Source organism: Centroberyx affinis, unplaced genomic scaffold (genome assembly GCF_046629955.1).
Source record: "Centroberyx affinis isolate AG114_WGS23_722 - 3 ecotype Tasmania unplaced genomic scaffold, CSIRO-AGI_Caff_v1 ptg003050l_1, whole genome shotgun sequence".
NCBI classification, from domain to species: Eukaryota; Metazoa; Chordata; class Actinopteri; order Beryciformes; family Berycidae; genus Centroberyx; species Centroberyx affinis.
In genome coordinates, this window is record NW_027281138.1 from 220,087 (window position 1) to 243,623 (window position 23,537).

Genomic DNA, 23,537 nt, shown 5'->3' on the forward strand with positions numbered 1-23,537 from the left:
TGTCATTGCCTACATAGGTATTTCAGTGTGTCTGACCCTGGCTCCTGGGTGAGCGTGGCTGAGGCTACAGGAGAGCTGAAGGTGGCCAACACCATCGACCTGGAGTCTCCTCTGGTCACCAACGCCATGTACACCATCACCATCAAGGCCGTTGATCCCAGTAAGTTTTGACGTGATCCAGCTGTATTGTACTGGATAGAAACTGATGTTGTGTTATGATCATTAATAAATCCTAAAACCGGGGAAGAGAGTGGGTACAGCAGTGGGGCTGCAACAGAGAAGAGCGTCTCATCCCCATTATTGAGATGCAGTAGTCAGTATGGTCACTGGTGGGAAATCTTCTCCACGCAGGAAGTGACCAATCCAAACTTTAAGCAATATTCCACTTAGTTTTAACATAGGGGTTATTTTTTATTTATTTATTTATTTATTATTACAGGCAAATAATACACATAAAACACACAACAATATGATGACATGACAATATATCCTCACAAAAAAAAAAAAAAAAAAAAACAAGTAGTAAAAAAAGTAAATAAAAAAAAGACAAAATAAAAATAATAGGATCCCTTCAAATAATTAGATTGACAGTACCAGTACATTTAGAAACTGAAATATACATATGGCAGTTAGAGCGTATTTAGAGTTTTATATAGTCCCACTCTTCACTAGAGTAAATTTTTTCCCATTTCATATTGTGTTGTGCTACTGAGTAATGGTTTGTAGCAATTATTTTTTCCAAAAGAAATTGGCTTCGCACTGTATTTTTTAAGAAACTTTCAAATTAGTTCTTGGTTGAGTTTTAAATATAAATATATAAATATTTTACCTAACAGAATAATTGTATTTATTATCTGGGGACAGTTTTCATCCAGAACCCCCAATATAATGTTTAAAGGTGTAAGTTTAAAATAAATATTGAGTGGCCTTAGCCAATTTTCGACATTGGTCCACAAACTTGCAAAATATGGACAGTAGAAAAACAAATGCAACTGGTCTTCCTCTTCCTCATTACAGAATCTACATAATGATGATTGTTCAATATTGAACATGTTACACAGGGGTTATTTGCACTTGACCACCATGGAAACCATAATATAAACTAATAATATAAACTAATCACCAAGATCGGATGCAGCTGGGATGAGTTTGATGACTAACTGTCCCGATTCTGTTCACTTTGCCCTTTGATGAAGAACAATATTCTATGATTCAGTTACATATACTTTATTATTGAATTAATCATTTATTAAAATTTCCATGAAATGCTTGTCATTATACCTTTGTCCCTGTAATCTGAATGTACCTTTAGAATGGAATGGAACCAAAATGGTCAGTGGGATGGGCAGGACTTCAGATCTGTTTAGCACCATTATCAGACACATAGTTTTTTTTGGCTCATATCACAAACCATGACTGAATAGGCCCTTTTCACACACATGGCTGCCATACTTCATAGTGTACAACACAATACAGGTGTTGTCATTGACATATCTTTCTGTTTCTGTTGACGACTACGCAAGTAATGCGATCAAGGGTCACAAAATGCTAACTAGCTAACCAAGGCTAACAGAAGGGCTGGGCAATATATCGTCATTTTATCGATATCGTGATATGAGACTAGATACTGTCTTAGATTTTGGATATCGTAATATTGTGATATGGCATAAGTCTTGTCTTTTCCTGGTTTTAAAGGCTGCATTACAGTAAAGTGATGTCATTTTCTGAACTTACCAGACTGTTCTAGCTGTTCTATTATTTGCCTTTACCCACTTAGTCATTATATCCACATTACTGATGATTATTTATCAAAAATCTCATTGTGTAAATATTTTGTGAAAGCACCAATAGTCATCCCTACAATATTGTCGCAATATCAATATCGAGGTATTTGGTCAAAAATATTGTGATATTTGATTTTGTTCATACCGCCCAGCCCTACTAACATTACCTAACATTTAGCCCACTTCGTGGAAAATACCGAGATATATATCATGTATCGCCATTCAGCCTAAAAATACGGAGATATGATTTTTGGTCCATATCGCCCAGCGCTACTTCATAGTGTACAAGACAATACTGGTGTTGTCACTAACATATGTTTCTGTTTCTGTTGTCAGACGACTGCGCAAGTAATTGTGATCTAGGGTCACAGAATGCTAACTAGCTAACCAAGGCTAACGCTAATTTCTATACTGTTAGCATTTTGTGACTCTCGATCAAATCACTTTCCTTATAGTTACGCAGTCGTCTGACAACAGAAACAGAAACATATGTCAATGACAACACCTGTATTGTGTCACTATGTTGAAACACAAAATAAGTGATTATAGACAGAGTTATGGGTGACAGAAAGTTGGCTTTTTAATATTGTTGGCAATGGTGAGAACCAAGCTATATCCTGCTGAAATATATGGCAGCCATGTTTGTGAAAAAGGCCTATTACTTAGAAACCAAATACTTTTTGGACGCGTGCTGGTTTATTTACGTGCCAAGTTATGCGACTAAATAACTAAATGTGTAGGATATACTTCCAAAAGATAGAGATACAATTATTCAACATTCTCAGAGCAAGTGACACTGACCAAGAGAGTCCAAAATAGAGTCTACAGCAACTGGATGATACTGAACTTGTGAAGTAGCTAGCTGCTAACATTAGCTAACATTATTGATAGGTGAAACAGTAGTGTTAGCAGGTTGTTGTTGTCAGCATCATGGGTTTTCCCTTCAATCCGGTTGCTTAATCCTTTAATGTTGACCTTGTTGGATTGGCCTCGAGCTCATTTCTTGATGATACGGAAGGATAATTATGGTGTATATTTAGATTTTGTTAGAAACAGAATGTTCCAGCAGTAGACACACCTAGTCTGTTTTTCACATATCGTTTCTGGCTTCTGGCATTTTTTTTTGCTTGATCGTTGCACTCCCATTATAATTATAAAAACTATGTAGCAAATTAAATACCACACCTTGCCATACCCAAATGATGCCCATGTCCAATATCTTCAGTTTGCCGCTCCCGAACTTGCATTGGGGGTTTGAGCTCTGGCTGCAGACTGAAAATGTTCTACCAAAAGGATTTTTTTGGAAGAAAAGCAAAAGACTAGCTGGAAAGAAACTCATCAAAAAATAATGTTAGTGTAAGATTCTCTGTGAAGCTGACCCATTTCCCTGCCAATGCAGTATTTTGCTCTGTGCTTTTATCTATTTATTCAACAGTAACTGCAGTGTGAATGTGCAATTATGGCTACTATATGAATGAGATATGAATGGTGAGCAGCAACATGAATGTACATGTTGCTCATACTGTAAGTACAGTGTGTCCACATTCTTGGCATTGTTACATAATCTTGTTATTGAAGTGAGTGTGCCTTATCAGTAATTCACTGTATATTGACTAATGTAAAGGTGTGTCAGGTAGTAAATCTCCTCCTTTTTTTTTGCTTGTGTGTGTGTGTTTGTGTGTCTTTACGAGTCAAATCTTCCTGGCTGTCTGTATCGCTTTGTTTGTCCCTGAGCAAAGCCAATGATGGATATTTTATCTTCATGTGAAAGTGCCGAAAATGTGCAAGGGAGAGCATTCCTGTGGTGCAGCGATGCATCCTCCGTCTCAGCTGTCAAAAAGATAATGTGCAGTTGAGTCAGAGGAACTTGTCTTCCCTTGTTTTTTCTCCAGCAACGCCAACAACCGCCACCTCCTTTCCTTACTATTCACTTCCTTCTCCAAGTCCTGTTTTCAGCACGTTATTTGTTGGGGGTGGGGGAATGGGTGTAGGGAGTGTGGGTGGGGGGGGGGTTGAAGCAAGTGGTACTACAAAACTACAAACCAAGTGTAACTATAATTTGTCACAGTTACTGAAAACTTTTGATAAAATCAGTGATGACTTAGAAATATGTTTGGAGGGGAAGAGGCATAAACACTGCCCGTCAAAATTTTGGGGACACCACATTTGTCTTTATTTTTTACCATTTTCCACATTTTAGAATAATAGTAAACATCAAAACTATGACAAACACAAATGGAATTATTTTAGATTCTTTAAAGTAGCCGCCCTATGCCTTGATGGAAAGGCAAAGGCTTTGGAAAGAAATTCATACATAGGCATCAACTTCACTATTTGTATTTGTCAAACAAATTTCAAGCAGTAAAGCATAAGCCTTTAGATCAAAATGGCTTTAAGAGAATGGAAAACGTAGTACATTCAATGAGGTGTCCCCAAACTTTTGATGGGCAGTGTACATTGTAAAATTATAGACACTAATAGACTTGTACACCAGGGTTCAACCAATATGGCTTTTTCAGACAATTAAAGGAATAGTTCACCCAAAAATGAAAATTCTGTCATCATCTACTCACGCTCATGCCAGTTGAAACACAGGTGAAGTTAGTCCATATAACACACAGGGAGGTTGCCAGCACAACTCCATAGCAGCCTTCTCCAAAACAACTGAAGTCAATGGGGACCAGTTCTATGGATCAGTCTCCGTCCGTTCGTTCGTTCGTTAGTTAGTCACACTGTAACGTTGACTTTGTGCCGCTAGGGGGCAGCATTGACAATGAATGTGGACTCAGTGGTAAAGCAGGTCATACAGTTAAAGTTATCATACAATGTGGGGGACAATAAATGGGGACTCAGTGGTAAAGCAATACAGTTAAAGTTATCAGTCTACACACGCTACACACTTGGAGACATCATACTGGGTTGATGTGTTGAAGTGAGAGTCAATGGAGAATTTTTGGGCAAACCTCTAACCACAAGACACTGTAGTTATTGTACAGTTGTTGGACTGTTGTACTGTTATTGCATCATCACTGCACTACCACTGTGCCTCAGTGTTCACTACTTATATCATATTACCACTTACCTACTGTGCAATACCATATATCACTTATCATTTAGCATTTATATTATTCATAACACTCACGCTCCTGGTATTGTATGTTATATTGTATATTGTATTATAAATTGTATTGTAGTGTACATTGTGTAATGTACGGATTGTATTTATTGCGTATTGTAGTTCTTATATTTTGTACTGTATTGAGTAAAAACAGGACAATTACAGTTACTACATTTCAAGATATAACTTGTAAGCCTAATTCTGAGGAGAGTAGGCAACAGAAATATATGGTCAATCTGTCCTTTCATTGTCCCATACGAATATGCTTATACAATTTCACTCATATTTCAAGTTCACTCAGCAATCACTGACTGACCCAAGGGTGGAACTACATCACTGGTGGGGGACAGCATGTTTACTATTTGCTTGTTATGATCATTAGAGAAGGTCTTTATCGATGGAAGTAGCATACGTACAGAAATGTACAGGTACAGCAAGTGGTACTTCTTCATCCTTTGTACAGCAGTTTGTTTTCAGCAGTAACATTTTTGAAAGTAATCTTCCCACCCGTTGTTTTCGAGGTTTGAAGTCAGGCATCGGCACCGTGACGCTGCTGATCGACGACGAGAACGACAACGTGCCGGTGGTGCCGGACGGAGAGCTGGTTCTGTGCGAGGAAGAGGAGGGGAAGATGGGCTCTGTCGTCGTGCACGCCGAGGACGGAGACCGCTCACCATATTCTGCCCCCTTCCACTTCCAGCTGACTGAAGATGGGAAATGGAGGTTAAGAGATGCCACGAGTGAGTACATTGCCATACAGGGGAGACATACTGTATGTCGGCTGTTATCAAAAAGACATAATTTGGGGAGCGTATCTATGTTCTCAGGGTCTTATGTTCCCCAGATTTTTATGGCACATAATGGGAACATGACAAAGGGTCCTATGTTCCCAGGGTCCTATGTTCTCAGGGTCCTATGTTTAACCCTAACCCTAACCCTAACTAACCATATTAAGCGAATACAGAGCTGGGGAACATCTTTTTCAGGTTCCCATTATATGCTATATAGAGGGTTAGTTAATTAACTAACCCTTAATTAACAGTTAACTAATGTGTCTGGTATTACTAATGGTGTTCATGTTAACTAAGGTATTAATTTATACACTATTTAATAGTCATCTTTATAAACTATTAAATAATGTATAAATTAATACCTTAGTTAACATGAACACCATTAGTAAATTACACATTAGTTAACTGTTAATTAAGGGTTAGATAATGCGTATTAAGCATTAACTAACCCTTAATAAACATTAACTAACCCTTATTAAGCATTAACTAACCCTTAACTTAGTTTACCCTTATTGTAAAGTGTTACCGAAAATGTTTCAGCTGATATGCAAATTCAGATTTTTTATGAAATATTAGCCTCACCATAAAACAGAAAAGACCGAATGAAGACAGAGACCGCTCAAAATGTCGAGTAGAGTCGACAGATTTAAACACTCCTTCATTTTTAACCTTTATGCAATCAGTACATCTTTATTATCTGAAATGTACACACAGCTCGACACACCGCTAAGCTCTGGGCGTTTGTGTGTGTGTGTGTGTGTGTGTGTGTGTGTGGGACTGGAGAGCTGCGATTGAAGCCTTAAAGGCGGACGAGAGGACGTCTCTAAAACACGTCTCTCTCTCTCTCTCTCTGGAGAGCGGCGGTGGAAATGGCAGCGCGGCTGAGTTTCCCCCGCATATCAGACCAGGGCCCGGGCCAGAGCCAACCTCTGAGGACCAAATGTCACCACAAATGTCAGGAGCAGCAGAGGAAATGTCACCCGGCGACGTTTAGTGGCGCTTTTAATCCATCTGTGGAATTAGTTCCTCTGACCACAGGCTACCCCGGGGCCAGCACTCGCTGTACTGACCACACACACCACACACACACACACACACACACACGTTTGTCTGACTATACTTGTGAGGACCTTCCATTGACTACATTAATTCCCTCACCCCAAACCCCACCGTTAACCCTCCACACTAAACCCTAGGGCTGGGCGATAATTCAATTTTATCGTTTATCGTCTTTCAGTGGAATCATGTCGTGATGATATGAAGATATTTTGATATCGTGACACACATTTCTGTTGTCTGAATTGATGATGACAAGCAAATTTTACTTAAAAACTCTCATAAAATGAGGTATGGTAGGAATATTATTTGAAAATTTCAGTTTTGTTTGACATCACACCTAACATTACCATTCGGTTCAATTAAACGAACATTCACTTGATTATTTAACGTGATTTTGCATACATGAACCATATCGTGATATATATTGATATCGAGAAAAATCCTTATGATTATCATGATATTGATTTCAACCATATCGCCCAGCCCTGCTAAACCCTAAATCTTACCCTAAAATAATCTTAATTCTATTTTAAACACTAGCCCCTTGAAGAAGTGAGGACCAACCAAAATGTCCTCACTCTGAAGATCTAAAACTTAAATACACCACACACACACACACACACACACACACACACACACACAGCTGTATAGTCGAACAAACAGGAGGTATAGCTGCTCTGACTATCCACCACTCTCTCTCTCTCTCTCTCTCTCTCCCCCTACTTTACCCCCCCCCTACTCTTCTTCCTCTCTTCCCCATAACTCTTCGTACAGTTTGATCTGGTCTCATGGAATTTCTGTCTCCCAAACCCTAACTGAGCCTGAGGGGTACACTGCAAAATAGTCAAGCTTCTGAAGGAATTTTGTTTTGTATCCAGCAAGCTTCATTCCAGACAATTTCAGATGGTGGTTGCTGGTTTCAATAAATTGAATTCAAGATTTTTTCCATGATAATGTAACTTGTTTGTCTTGACAAAGGGAAATAGCCTTAAAGCAAGTTTCTTGTTTCATGATTACTTCTTGAAAGATGTTGTACTGGCATGAATCCAATGAAATTCACTGAAATGATCAAAAATGATCTGCCAGTACAGTGAGATAATTTGACAAAAAAGATCCTGTAGTAAAGTTAAAGTCTGGATAGTCTTCCCAAGCTTGACATTTTTTGCACGCTATGGCTTTTTGTGAAACCAAAGGAGACAAACAATTTTGGTAACACTTTAAGGGTCACTAAGTTAAGGGTTAGTTAATGCTTAATAATTAATAATAATAATAATAATGCTTCATTAACAGTTAACTAATGTGTAATTTACTAATGGTGTTCATGTTAACTAAGGTATTAATTTATACATTATTTAATAGTTTATAAATATGACTATTAAATAATTAATTAATTAAATAATAACCCTTAGTTAACATGAACACCATTAGTAAATTATTACCAGACACATTAGTTAACTGTTAATTAAGGGTTAGTTAATGCTTATTAAGCATTAACTAACCCTTAATTAATGTACCCTTATTGTAAAGTACCATATTTTTTAACAACACATTTCTAATTTAACCCTAACCCCATTTATAACAGCATGTCTCAACCATCGGGTCCACATTCCGAGTTTTATATTCCAAGTAAGTCTTTTTTCCCCTTCTTGCCTTCAGACACGTCGGTGGTGCTGGAGCAGGCGGTGGCCATGGCCCCGGGGGTGCACAAGGTGCCCCTACGCATCACCGACCTGCAGAACAAAGGCAGCGTCCCGGACCAGGAGGTGAAGGTGCGGGTGTGCCGGTGCCTCGGCGGAGAGTGCGTTTCCCGCCGCGGCTCAGTGGGCCTGGGGGTCTGGGGGGTCCTGGCCATGCTGCTGGCCCTCGCCCTGCTGCTGCTGCTCTGTGAGTCAGACGGGTCGACACACACACACACACACACACACACACACGCTTCAGACATGTCTCACACACATGGTACCCAGTAGGGGCTGGGCGGTATGGTTGAAATCAATATCACGATAATCACATATATCAGTATATATCACGATATGGTTCATATGCAAAATCACGTTAAATAATCAAATTAATGTTCATCTCATTGAACCGAATGGTAATGTTAGGTGTGATGTCAAACAAAACAGAAATATTCAAATAATATTCCTACCATACCTCATTTTATGAGAGTTTTTAAGTAAAATTTGCTTGTCATCATCAATTCAGACAGCAGAAATGTGTGTCACGATATCAAAATATCTTCATATCATCACCATATGATTCCACTGAATGACGATAAACGATAATATTGAATTATCGCCCAGCCCTAGTACCCAGCTAACCAAATGACAATAGGCAACTAGGCTAGTAGATGCACAATGTCTTATTTTGCCATATCTTTATTGCTTGAAGAGAAATACATTATTACCACCTTCATTTTATTTATTTTTTTGCGGGTTTAAAGGAATAGTTAGCCCAAAAATTAAGAGTCATTACCTACTCACCCCCATGCCAGTCTGGTGAATTTTTTTCGTCCATACAACACTCCCGGATCTTCCCCGCACAACTCTTGAGGGCCGATCTTTAGAGTTCCAAAAATGACAAAAAATAACCATAAAATTACTCCATACCGCTCATGCAGCATAATCCAAGTCCAAGTGGAAAAAAACAATCCATTATTTCATGCAAATTGAGCCTGAGAGAGTTGCAACTGGCATGGGGGTGAGTAGATAATGACTGAACTTTCATTTTTGGGTGGACTGTTCCTTTAAGCCCACTTACAACAGCGAAGCTAGAGCACCAACTTGCTCAGAAACAGGACTGTAAGGACATAATCAATGATTTTGTTGCCAAGAAAGTTTGGTATTTGGCATTTGGAGCATGCACCAACAACAGACCACAAACAAGACATGAGATGGGAGTGCATCATTACTTTTATTGGATTATTACGACAGTTCCTGGAATGCCATTCGTGGTGTGATTTGCTTATGAATCAGTCCACATGATTGTTATGAAACATACAACAGGCCTATGAAGATTTGACAGGTGTGGTACAATATTTGCTGGTTTGGTCATTTTATGCACGGTGGTAGAGGAGTCTATTTGTGAGAAAATTGACTGTGAAAAGGATAGTAAGAGTAATAAATTCATCAGTTGATAATGCATGTGCGCTAATCTCTACGAACCAGTAGTCCCTACAGTACATTAACTTACCCCCTAATTCCTGCAAAATCCCCTTAAAATGAGTTAAGGGAGTTATTAATGGAGGACACCCCATCAAAATCACCTTAAACACCCCTTAATGTTTGACTGCTTACTTTCTAATTTAATTTAAAATTCAGGGAGACAGGAACTTTCCATTAATAACTCATTAAGAATCCTGTAAACCATGCACAAAAGGCATGAAAAATCCCTTCATTGCTAGTGTCTCCACAGACCAACCAATGAAACCCATGATACTAACCTTACTCTTTTAAAGCTATGTTATTTTTAATGGATAATTAATGTTTAAGTAATGAGAAATTAAGGACATTTCAGGGATAAAATTAAAGGAGTAGTTCACCCAAAAATGAAAATTCTGTCATCATCTACTCACCCTCATGCCAAATGAAACACAGGTGAAATTTGTTAGTCCATATAACACACAGGGAGGTTGCCAGCACAACTTGGTAGCAGCCTTCTCCAAAACAACTGAAGTCAATGGGGACCAGTTCTTTAGAGTTATATGGACAAACTTCACCTGTGTTTCAACTGGCATGAGGGGGAGTAGATGATGATAGAATTTTCATTTTTGGGTGAACTATTCCTTTAAGGGGTTTGGTTTCGTAATTGTTTTCAATGTTTGGGTACTGCTCTAGAGGGAGGAAAGCTCTTGTGTGTTGTGTGTATCTTGTATGTGTTCTGGGTGGAATTTTTGACCATTGACTGATATTCTGGCTCTCGGGACTGGGGATGTGATTAAAGAGAGGGGGCCCACAAGGATAATTTTGTCCCGGGCACACATGGCATCACACATGGCAGTCCTGCCAGTGGGAGCCATCACTGGACCCTCTGAGGGGCAAACTCCATTTTCTCTAAATTTAGAGAGGACATCACATCTTTTGCCAAGTAGAGTCTCCTTGTCTTCTTGTCTCACCAAGGAGAGTGGTGAAAGCGATGATATCAGTCTCACTAGAATTATGCCATTTCCACACCAGACACGATTTCACAACGGTTCGACTTAATTTAAGATTATGCAAATCACCATGATGGTCACAGCACAAGAATCTAACATTTGTACAAAAATACAGTTCTCAAATTCTCCTGCTCATTCAATATTTGTTGCTAGTTCCACTTTCTTTGAATAGAAGGGAGAATGAGAGAACAGCAAAATCCATGTTGGTTTTCATGCCGTCCGTTGTCCCTCCAAAAATAATCATTTGTGCATTCAACATTACTTTTTTGCTTATGTGTAGCTAGCTAGCCTACCTGTCCCCCACCTGTCGCATTTAAGACACTTAGCCAGCTAGCTTGCCAGAGTAAAGCATAATTTCAAGATTATGTTTTCCAAACATAGGTTTATGCATTAGATTTGGGCAAAATGAAATGAAATCCATGTCTCAGTTCAGTCTTCATTTTAGAGGAGCCAAAGTTTTTTCAATCAACTCCCCCCTCATTTCTTTGATCTCACACTCAATCTGTTTCAAAAAAGCTGTCAAACAGTATTTATTTCACAATCATCATGTCTATTGAGGTGATCATACCGCTGTCTCTTTTTTGGTATAATTAATTACTTCATGTTAACTAATCTTTGCCTTTTTTTCTCTCTCTCTTTAATCCTTTACTCTGCTTTTCCTCTTCTTTTTGGTTTCTTTTACTTATTTTCTACTTTTCCCCCTATTTATTTATTTAACAGTATTACTTTACCTATTGATTTGTTTATATTGATATTCGATAGAGCGAAGCAACACGAAGTGAAGTGTTTGTGCTTGGTACATGTACAGTTACTTAGCAAAGGTTCAGATGGTGCCCCAAATTTTGCCAAGAGTGGGCAACACATTATTCTTATATCTAGAACCTCTGATAATGTGTCAAAGACGAGACGACTACCAGCCAAAGTGGCTAGAGGAAGTGATAGGACTGATAGGAGCACTGTCATGTTATAAATGTGATGTGTGTTTAGAGCAACATTAGCAACTCCCTCCCTCTCTGTGGTGTGTAGGTATATTCTTTGTGTTTGCCTGCACCACTGAAGGAGATAAGATATACATCGATGAGTCCAGTGGAGGCATGCTGCTCAAGTCCAACACCGAGGCTCCGGGGGAAGAAGTGGTGAGATCGCCTTACTGTGTCCCGTACTGGCTTACTGGTTTACATCATTTATGACTGGCTGTGAATGAGACACTCGTTGTGGTTGTTTACATACCAACACCCCATCATTATTTGGGATACTCATTCATCTCAATGCATTTTTTTTTTGGAGGAAAATTACAATAATTCATAATTTGTATCCAACATTTTCATATTTATGAGAAATGTACAAGCCATTCATTAAAATTATCTTTAAAAATATAAACTCTTTTGGTAACACTTTACAATAAGGCTCACTAAGTTAAGAGTAATTAACAGTTAACTAATGTGTCTGGTAATCATTTACTAATGGTGTTCATGTTAACTAAGGTATTAATTTATACATTATTTAATAGTCATCTTTATAAACTATTAAATAATGTATAAATTAATACCGTAGTTAACATGAACACCCTTAGTAAATTACACAATAGTTAAAAGTTAATTAAGGGTTAATTAAGGGTTAGTTAATGCTTATTAAGCATGTTTGTTTTGGAATAGAATGAAATTCAAAATTTGAAAGTGTAATACCTACAAATATGTTCAGATTAAAATAATTCTGAACACAATTCCATCAAAATTAATGTATGAATTTATATAAAATGTTTTCAAAATTCTATCTTAATATTATCTCAATAGTCCATTGAAAGAAACATTTATTTACCTTATCGGCCCGATTGGGTATATCTAATATTGCATAGAAAGAATAATTTATTTAATCAGCCTGATGGGGGCGCTATAATTAAAGCAATATTCCACTTAGTTTTAACATGGGGGTTATTTGGCACTTGACCTTGGCCGTGAAAATCACCAAGATCAGATGCAGCTGGACGAGTTTGTAGCGTTTGGATTTTTACTTCCCATTCATTTGAATGAGGCCACGAAAATTGACTGAAAACTGACATTTAACACGTTTGTGAACACTGATTTGTTGTTTACCTCTTAGAAATCGGCCAGTCTGCTCATGGTTCCCACCAGCAGCGATGTGGACGCTTTAGACGGCTCTATGAAGGGGGCGGGGCTTCTAGACCAGAAAAGTATCACATTACCAGTTGGACTAGGCGGCCTGCAGACCATGACCCAACAGGGCATGTATCAGTCCAGTAGGAGGGACTTCATGACGACTCAAGGCCAGAGCAGCTTCTACAGCACCGGGCATTATGGGAACGCCAACTACAATGACTCGCTGTTTTATAAACAGAGCCACCTCTCTGCACTGCATACCTGGGAAACCAATGGACTCTATCTGGACAAGGTAAACCCCTGGGCCCAGTTTTTTCAACATTTTTCTCTGGTAGAATTTCAATTATCGGATTGGATGAAATCTGAAAACTAGGTTTCGGGGTATTCCACTCAAGCTTTAAATCAATCTTAAATGTTGGTCGTAGAAAGTTGTTTCTGTGTTCTTTAAAACTGAAAAGCAGAGTTTAGTTTTGATGCTAAAAATCAGGATAATCTTAATCCCACAAGAAGGGTGGATTCAGTTGGATTCAGGTGGATTATATGGAACCAAGAAATTGTAACTGGTGAGAATGTGGGCCTATAGATCTTGAATATAGATTAAAATAGCATTTAATATTCACATTTGATTAAATTAACTAAACTTTCAAAACAATGTATCATACAAATGCCACCATTACAGCTAAATGAATCAGCTGCTCTTTATTTTGAAAATGCTTGCTTGAGTTCAGATAAGTGAATAAAAGTTTTTCCTCAAGTTCCCTCCTGCCTTTTTGCCCAGCAACATGTTATAACATTATTTTTCCAATAGATGGCGAGATAGAGGTCTATTTAAAGACTACAAATCTGGATTCTGTCATACCTTATGGATCAGAATGTTCCTATCTGATATCTTTTTTTGAAAAACTGACTCATAATCAGCAAAATAATTCTGGTCCAGATTGCAAAAAGGGGGACAATCTGTATAACTCTGATCCAGAATAAAAGTTTTGAAAAACTGGGCTCAGAGCACAGGAAGCTTTGTCTTCTTCAAAAAGACAGCAGCCTTTGATGTTACAGGTAAAGACACAATGACAAAAAGCTGTGCTAACTCAAGAAAGACAAAGTGAGGCGCCAAAGGCTTGAAATGAAAAAAATGGGAAGTAAATAAATAAAATGAAATAAAATGAAAAAAAAATAATAATAAAAAAAATAAATCACATTGACGAAAAGTAAGCATGGCCTGAAGCCTCAGTGAGTGATACTTTTAGGAAATTAGTTTTACAGTTGAGTTGTTTTATACAAGAGTGAATAGGAGGTTGTATACATTGGGAAAATGTAAATTGAAAATCAAAATGAAGAAATCAGTTGTAATCAATCAAATAACAAAATAATAATAAGGTAAGAACAAAATGGTATTGTGGTGAATTATCTGTGAAATATCGCTCAAAGAGTTTGGATTACACACATGGTTCCTACACATTTTCAATTAAAAAATTCCATACTTCTTCCAGACCTTGATTTGTTTTGAAGATTTTGTCTGGTGTTCAATATGATTTACGCAGATAGACATCTTGCCCCTGCTAACTAGGTCATATCACTGTATAGATGAAGATTGTTCTTCACAGCGACAAATATCAGAATATGTGAGATGATTGGCAGGGTTCCTACACGGTTTCCATTTTAAAATTCCATATTTTTCCCAGACCCTATGTTCTTGACTGGATTTGATTTTGGTGGGTATTTGATATAATGCATGCTGACAGCGGCTGGGTAATAAGAGCGTCCCTCTATCTGAACATTATTCTTCACATCAACAAAAACTGTGGACTCAAAGTGGCTCTACAACAACATAAACGCTAGAATTATGTGTGTATCGGACCTGAACCGCAACATTTTCCATACTTTTCCAGAGATTTTTTCAAATTCCCAAACTATTCAAGACCTGGAAATGATCAAATTCATTTTTAATACTTTTCCAGACTTTCCAGACCTGCGTAGGAACCCTGTACACACAACAGTAACATTTTTAAAGATAGAAATATAGTTCTGTCCAAAGTGAAGAAGCCCTGGTATTATGGGATGTGAGGCTGTGAGGCGTTGACACTATCCTTTCTGTCTCCCTCCTGTCCTGCAGAAGTTGGGGTATTTCGCCGGCGACTCGGACGAGTGCTACGCCGCCGACGTCGTCCGCGTCTTCGGCTACGAGGGCGAGGGCTCGGCGGCCGGATCGGTGGGCTGCTGCAGCGACCTGGGCGACCAGGACAACCTGGACTTCCTGGACTCCCTGGGGTCAAAGTTCAAAACCCTGGCCAACATCTGCATGGACAGAGAAGAGGAAGACTGACGGACGAGAGTACGGACGAACGACTGAACAAGATGAGCTCCGGAGTTAAGGACAGACTCAGACGTGTGAACCGATACAATAGCAGTTCAATGAAGGCCCTGCTATAATGTATGCTTTCTTGGGTTTTTTGGTGTAAAAGAATAGTTCGGTATCGAAAACAGTTGAAACAGGGCAGGATATCCATGATAACTAGAAGGGCACTCGGAGAGCGCAGACCTCCACCAAGGTTCGTGCTATTATTGCTTGTTCGTGAGTCGGATCCGGATCCGCTCTGAAATTTAAAGGGTTCTTCCTTGGCCCATGCTACACCCTTCCACCAAGTTTCATGAAAATCGGGCCAGTAGTTTTTCCGTAATCCTGCTAACAGACAAACAAACAGACAAACAAACAAACGGCACCGAAAACATAACCTCCTTGGCCGAGGTAATAAGGTGGTACCTAACTTAAAAGGGGGACTCCACCCCTCCTGTAAAAGGTCCTTTTTGTTCCTGAGCCCCTGAATAGATATATGTATGTCCTGCCCCCCCCCAGTACAGTGCTATAGGTAGACTAACACTGCTGAACTAAGGTGGCGTGAAGAGAAAAGTCAACCACTGGCTCTGGCTACACAGTCAAAGAAAATCGGGTGCGGTCGCAGCTGCCATTTCTTTTCTTTGGCCTGAACCGTAATGAAAAAATTGCTTTGTTGCATTTTTGTATGTGCTGAGTTTAGGTTCATGCTGCCCAGTTACAAGTGAAGCAGGGCTTGTCAACAGAAGTCACCTCTCGTGAATTTTGGAAGGTTAGAGATTTTGATGGTGGTGGTGGTGGTGGTGGTGGTGGGAGGAGTCAAAATAAATCAAATTCCAGTCCCTGTAAGTTAAGATAAACATGATGGAAACATGATTATCTGGTGTTCATACCAGTTAAGAACACATGAAGAAATAGCCGTATATGAGCATCAGTCAAAACTTCATTATGCTTGTCTTTTCAAGCATGAGGAACTGCTGGCTATCAGATGTCGACATCTGTCTCCTTGTACCCATAATCCCTTGCGTTTTGGGGTTGTTTCCTGTAGTTGGTTCAGATTACGTTCGCACCACAGTTCTCTTGTTAGAGGACTGAGACTTGCATTTTCAGGTGTCTCGGTGCTGTTATTTGGTGCCACCAGTTTGAATGGTATTGTTCTCACATGCCAAACAAACAGAACTAAAGGAGGAACCAATGCAGAGTTCAAATGAACCGCTACAAAACTCCCTTGGTGTGACCTACACCTAAGAGTGATTAAAATAAGGTTAAAGCTGCAATAAGCGATTTTCTGACCACTAGAGGGTGACAGAAACACATTTGTAAACTAGAAGGGCACTCGGAGAGCACAGACCTCCGCCAAGGCCAATAGTCCAGTCTGCTATGATATGCAAATTTAGTGAGTCGGATCCGGATCTGCTCCAAAATTTAATGGGTTCTTCCTTGGCCCATGCTACACCCTTCCATGAAGTTTCATGAAAATCGGCCCAGTAGTTTTTCCGTAATCCTGCTAACAGACAAACAAACAAACGGCACCGAAAACATAACCTCCTTGGAGGAGGTAATAAAACACAGCAAAGCTACTGGACTATGGAGGCCCCAAAGGACAAACCTAGCGAAGGACTGTGCATAAAGGCTAATAGCTAAGCTAAACGTACCTACGGAGAAGTGTCGCCAGTTACCAGTCTCACTTTGCCAGATTTTGAAAGTTACGTGTCCCACAATGACAAGTTAAGAGGTAGGTAGCAAGTTTACTAGTTTAACAAGTTTACTCACTCGCTTCATTGAAAAAAAAAAAAAATTTTGCGGGAGAGCGCCGATTTTACATTGTGAGGGAGGAGACAAGCTAGTTTTAAAAAAAATGTAAAGCTACTGAATGGAGCGGGAGGAGCTTCTTCTGGAGCAAAACAAGATTTAGATAAGAGGTGAAAACAGCAACACAGCTGGCTCGAGTGTGTGGATATTGTGGATATGTTTATATCATTATGTCTCTCCACATAGCACACAGTTTCAGGATTGGTTATAAGGTCTGATATCGCTTATTGCAAGTTTAATAAGATAAGGTTAAGAATATGATTTCAAAAAAGATTTTTAAAAAAAGCTACAGCTCCATGCAGAAGCTGTCCAAGCTTGGTGTATAATCATAATGCTGATTGTTATTTTTAGCGATTCCAAGTCCCCTGATGCTGCAAGTTGCTGCTGAGAGCTAACAATCATTCCTAAGGATAAAAATGAACAGAGAAAATCAGAAAGGACAAAACGGAAGAGGGCTCTTGGTTGCATTATCATGAGCGCAAAAGATTTTTTATTTTTATCCCCTTTGTGGCACAGTGCTAATCTTTTCATGGCTGTCCAAACAGGGGGAAATCAAATTTCATGCAGTTTCTCCCCTGTGCAGAGAGCCATATAAAGATCAGATCTGGGCCCCAAAGAATTAAAAGTTGGTTTTGTTGTTTCTGTGGAAGTGCAGCCTTTGTACATGGTTTCTATTTGGGTGACAGGCGTAGGAAGAAAATTCTAAAAGTATACTAGGAAAATACAGATCCTACACAGTCCCCTATTTTTGGCAGTGACCGTTTATGAATTCCGAATGGCCACTAATTAGCCACTAACCTTTAAGACTTGCAATTTTACTATTTTGCCACAATAGTAAGTTTAAGTTAGCGACAGTGTTCAACACACCAGCTGGCTGTTGATGTCAGCTTTGTGTCCCAATGGCTACACATTTGCTCAGGGAAGCTGTTTTTTATTATAATGTTAATATTTTGGTTTCTTTCAATGGCAAAAAAAAGGCAAAATTAACACTAAAATTGTAGAATACTGATGTTGCATCCAGAAATAAGAAAAGCTACAAAAAAATGATGAAAATGCAATGTAAAATGAGTTCAAAATACACTGTAAAAGTTCAAATATCAAAATATACTGTAAAAGTTCAAATATCAAAATACACTGTAAAAGTTCAAATATCAAAATCCATGTATGACAGTCCAACCTTTTGGTAGATATGTATTTCTGATAGTATACATCCAAAAATAACAAAAGCAATGGAGATTTTTCCTCAGATGTTGACAGTAGCAGACTTGCTGAAAGAAGGTTGCAGGATTTGGGTGAAAATGTGCAGCTTAAATATGAAGCTACATAGTTAAGGTTACATTTTTTACAATAATAGAACTTTTACTTTAATTAGATGCTTCTAGATAAAGAGCAGACATGTTTTGTGTAAACTGATTTTTTGTGTATCTGTTCTAAAAAAAAGTTCTAAAATGAGATGACAATATCAAGATAATAAATTAGAATCGAAAAATCATCAAAGACACAAAACTTGCATAACATCCCCACTATCCCCACACCCAAACACTTCCCTAATGATACGACTTCCCTAATAATGGCTATCACTAGTAGATCATTTAAGTCAGTGGTTCTCAACGTGGGGTCCGGGGACCACCGGGGGTCCTTGAGGGGGTTCCAGGGGGTCCCCAGCAAATTGTTTAAACTTCACCATTATTTAATTTACAGCAAGTGAACACAATTCGAGAATGTAGAAAAATGACTGTTTTGATCACAGTTTCTCTGTTATGTCTCTACCTACAATACAGATAGTCATGGAATTCTGGACAAATTTGGGTTCTCAGATTTGGGTCCGAGAGACAAAATCTCATCAAATGGGGGTCCGTGGCTCTAATGTGGACTAAATTAGGGGTCCTTGATATGAAAAAGGTTGAGAATCACTGATTTAAGTAATGGTGTACAGTTTGCTGCTATCTGCCCACACATTACAGTCATTCCCTGGGTGAAAAAACACACAATCAGAAACAGCAGACGGGACAAATCGAGAAGAGTTCTTGTAAATGGGCTTGCAGCCTTGAGTGTTTTTCTCTGGTGCCTTATATGATTAGGTGTCTGTATAATTATGCTGCGTTCTAGGGATGTCAGGAAGTTCTTGCTTGGAAAAAATGCAATGGAACAGCCTTCCAAGTAGGAAATTCTCAACGCTGAGATTTCACAGATTCAGTTATCTGTCAGCATGGCAGCATACACTGTAAACACTACACAGCGTCACTTATAGTCGCTAACCAGCTAACACTGCCAAATATCATTATCATTGAAGAGAATGCTTCCTGTTGTTTCTTCTTCCTCCCTGGTTTTTCCAAGCTGGAGGTTGCAATTACGACCCAGGAGTTGGGGATTTCCCACTTTCCACTTTGACTGGAACGCAGCATTCGTGTTTATGTGTCAGATATCCTGTTTGTTTAGCTGAAAGCCAATGGTATTCATTCAGATAAGGCATGAGATAATGAGATGAGACACTGTTGTCTGAAATGCACAGGAAATGTAATAATCTACTTACTATTCCACCAGCAATACTGTAGTGCATTGAGCAAATGGAAGTTTAGCTATAATAAAGATTTTATGGTTTTTCAAACATTGTGATTATATATTAATAAGTCAAATATTTATCCTATTCACGTTTCTGCTGGTTGTTATTGTTTTGAAGGTAGCAATAGAAAACACAATCCATACTGTGTTTTTTTTTACTGATGTTAGGCTTGGTTGTCAGTTTGTTAAAGGGCGTCTTCCACAACCGGAGTAATTATTCAGGACAGTGCGGAGCAGCAGAGGCACTTTACTCAGAGCTAAATGGAAATGTGATGAGTCCCAGCCGGTGTGAGAGCCGCTGTCACATCCTGCTGTCTGTCACCCCGGCGCTCGCTTAAAAGTTAACAAGTTCGGCTAAAGATAACCGCCGTCTTGCAAAGCCCCCCGGAGGAGATAACAATACGCACGGTCCAGAGAGCGCTGCACATTTCACCCCACACGTGCTTTCAAATGAAAATGTTGTTTGATATGATAGCTGCTGAAAAGGTGGTGGTGGTGGTGGGGGGTCGGCACGGCCAGTCACTTTCCAACTCACTTTCCAGCCCATACTCTGTTTTGGAACCCCCAGTTTTCAAACGAGAAAATACTGTTCACTGAGCTTTCAGATGGTAAATACTACTAGAAAATACTGTTCACTCAGCTTTCAGATGGGAAATACTACCAGAAAATACTGTTCTCTGAGCTTTCAGATGGTAAATACTACTACAAAATACTGTTCACTCAGCTTTCAGATGGTAAATACTACTAGAAAATACTGTTCACTGAGCTTTCAGATGGTAAATACTACTACAAAATACTGTTCACTCAGCTTTCAGATGGTAAATACTACTAGAAGATACTGTTCACTCAGCTTTCAGATGGGAAATACTACCAGAAAATACTGTTCACTGAGCTTTCAGATGGTAAATACTACTAGAAAATACTGTTCACTCAGCTTTCAGATGGGAAATACTACAGAAAATACTGTTCACTGCAGCTTTCAGATGGTATACTACTTAATAAAAAAATAAAACCAACAAAATGACTTATTTTCATCATAAATTTCTGATCACAACTCATAAGATGCCCTAGCAGGTCACAACTATTGAACTTACTGGATTTTTGATTTGTGGTTGAAACAGCCAATGTTTGGTTTGTTGAAAAACATGAACACAAATGTATTATCATTAGTAACCAAAACTTAAAGAAAACGCCAATCATGATGCTTTGATGGTGCTTTCACTTCCAGGTTGTTGCTTTTAACTGTCATTAAGTCATTAAGACATAACCATATGGCGTGAATGCAGCATAAAGGGCTGGAAATGCTCTCTCCTTCCTCCCCTGAACAACTAAATCCTGCGCTCAGACTCACCACCTAGTGGAAGCAGAGAGGTACTACAAAACCCTGCTAAAGATGTGGAGAAAATCCCTCGCGGGACCAGAAAACAGATAGGAAGACAAAGAACGAGAGAGATCTTAACAACCTGGCGGAGGAGTGAGGGGAAACAGGCACCATGCTGCTATTAAGTTTGGTGCATTATGCAGGAAAGCTAGCATGAGCTCATAAAGCTCCCCCCTCACTGGAGGGTCGTGCACAAAATGCCTGTAAGGATTATCTCCTATATGTTCCCAAAGGGTCCAATTAGGAAAGTTAAAGAGTGCTCAAATATGTCTCTAAATTCATAAGAGTGCCTTGGCAAGCTCCCACATGGAAGCGATGAGACCGTAGCTCTGGCCCCGAGCGTTCATTTTGGGTTTGAAGAGGGCAGTGGCCAGGGGCTACCAGCAGCCTCAGTGCCCCTTCCCTGCAGTGCCGGCTGGCTGGCCGGGGCAGCACCTGCATGGACAATGAGACAGCACCGGAACCCATAGGGACGACTGATTTACCAGCAACACCTCCAGTACACACAAGCACCGCACAGATTGATATTTGTCCGCGCACTGTACGAAGCATGCTGTTCTTACAAATATAACCGTGGGCCCCATGTACAGTGAGGCCAATTAAGGCCCAAGGCTGCAAAATGTTTAATGCATTCCGAGTGTAATTCAGTGTAAATCCCAGTCTATCGTCAGTGGATCTGAGCAAGCCTGGTGAATGAGACTTGGCTTTTAAACTACTGGACTCTCACTTATAAAAATGGAGTTTATCTTCAGCTTAATTGTACAGTAAGGGAAATTCACAAAATATACTTACAGATAGGGACAGACTGGTGTACCGGGCTGATATTGGCCTTTTATTGAATGTCAGATATCATCCACTTCTGATATGATGGAAGTGCCCCAGTGACCACAGCTACATAAAAACAGTGTGGAAAACATGACACAAAATTTGATTTTCTTTGCACATTCTATTTCTTCATTTAATGTATCCCAGTGTTTTTCCTACCATTCAAACCCTGAATAGGTGGAGAGTTGTAGTGCCCATGATGGTCTAAATGCTGTTTCAGAGGCTTGCAAATGGCCAAACAGTAGTTTACATGAATTTGCATGGGATGGTGGAAACATTAATTCATTATTTCCTATTCAGGGTCACAGGTGGCTTGAACCTATCCCAGCATGCATTGGGTGGAAGGTAGGGAGACACTATGGAGAAGTCTAAGATAGCGCCTCATGGTAAAGCAGGAAACCATTAAGCCACTAGCAATCACTACAATACTCCGGTCTGTGGTTCAATCAAGGCAATCAAATTATTGCGGTTTATAATGGCCCTGAATGGTTTTATAGCATTGTGAATATATGTTTCACTACCTCGGAATGATAAAATATGATTGACATTATTTCTTAATAACCTAAGCAAATAAAAAAATTGACTCTGACTGACAAAGTGTCCTCTAGCACAGTGGTTCTCAACGTGGGGTCCGGGGACCAGGGGTCCCCAGCAAATTCATGAATTGTTAAACTTCACCATTATTTCATTTACAAGAAGTGAACACAGTTAGAGAATGTAGAAGAATGACTGTTTTGATCATAGTTTCACTGTTATCTCTCTACCTACAATACAGACAGTCATGGAATTCTGGACAAAATCATATCTAACAATAAAAATGTTCTCAGATTTGGGTCCGGGAGACAAAATCTCATCAAATGGGGGTCCGGGGGCCCTAATGTGGACTAAATTAGGGGTCCTTGATATGAAAAAGGTTGAGAATCAAGCACAGCCACAGAGAGGTGCCCCAAAAAGAAGTTTATAGCTGAATTTCAATCTGCAATATTCCATCTTAAAATGATTGTAGCCTTTAGCCTACCTGAATTGAGACATTTGATACTGAAATAAGGGTTAGTTAGGGTTAGGGTTAACCCTAACCCATTTAATTCTCAGGAAGGTTTACCTCATTTGCCACATTGTTTAATCAAAGATAAACCAGTAATTCATAGTAGATAATCCTAAACATTCAGGTACTGATAATTGCTGTAACATTTTCTATTTAAAATAATTGTATTGTTATGTTAATGTTGTTAATATTACTCGAAGGCTTAAATATACTTTGAAATGATATAAATGTAGTCAGCTTCCAGAAAAAGCACCCTGAGCTGCTAAGACAGTTTGAGGCTGGCAATAGCGCAGCTATTCAACCCTACTGCAGCCAGTGCTGGTCAACATCTGACAGGTGTCAAGTCAAACTGACTGACAGCATTGTCACATACATTGTCAACGGCCTCCTTCCTCCCTCCACTGTGGAAAACAAGGATTCCAGCAAAGGAACCCTGCTTTAACATGCCCACTAGAAAGAACCAAAGCTTCATTCCTCAGTGACTGTTGATCTGTGGTCAACCAGATACATGGGGTCATTTAGCTTTTGAACCTTTCTGGACAAAGCATGGGGTTCTTTCAG

The 23,537-nt window shown here is 39.3% G+C and overlaps 1 protein-coding gene across 2 annotated transcripts in view; it reads left to right on the top strand.

Annotated features, from left to right (window-relative positions):
- Positions 1–16,143, top strand: part of dsc2l (desmocollin 2 like) — a 53,175-nt gene extending 37,032 nt beyond the window's left edge. For both annotated transcript variants that reach the window (XM_071537455.1, XM_071537456.1), the window contains exons 11-16: positions 18–160; positions 5,424–5,642; positions 8,409–8,636; positions 11,929–12,038; positions 13,003–13,311; positions 15,133–16,143. In XM_071537455.1, the coding sequence (XP_071393556.1) occupies positions 18–160; positions 5,424–5,642; positions 8,409–8,636; positions 11,929–12,038; positions 13,003–13,311; positions 15,133–15,342 (1,219 nt within the window). In that variant the 3' untranslated portion in view covers positions 15,343–16,143. The remainder of the gene's footprint in view (positions 1–17; positions 161–5,423; positions 5,643–8,408; positions 8,637–11,928; positions 12,039–13,002; positions 13,312–15,132) is intronic.
- Positions 16,144–23,537: the final 7,394 nt, after the last annotated feature.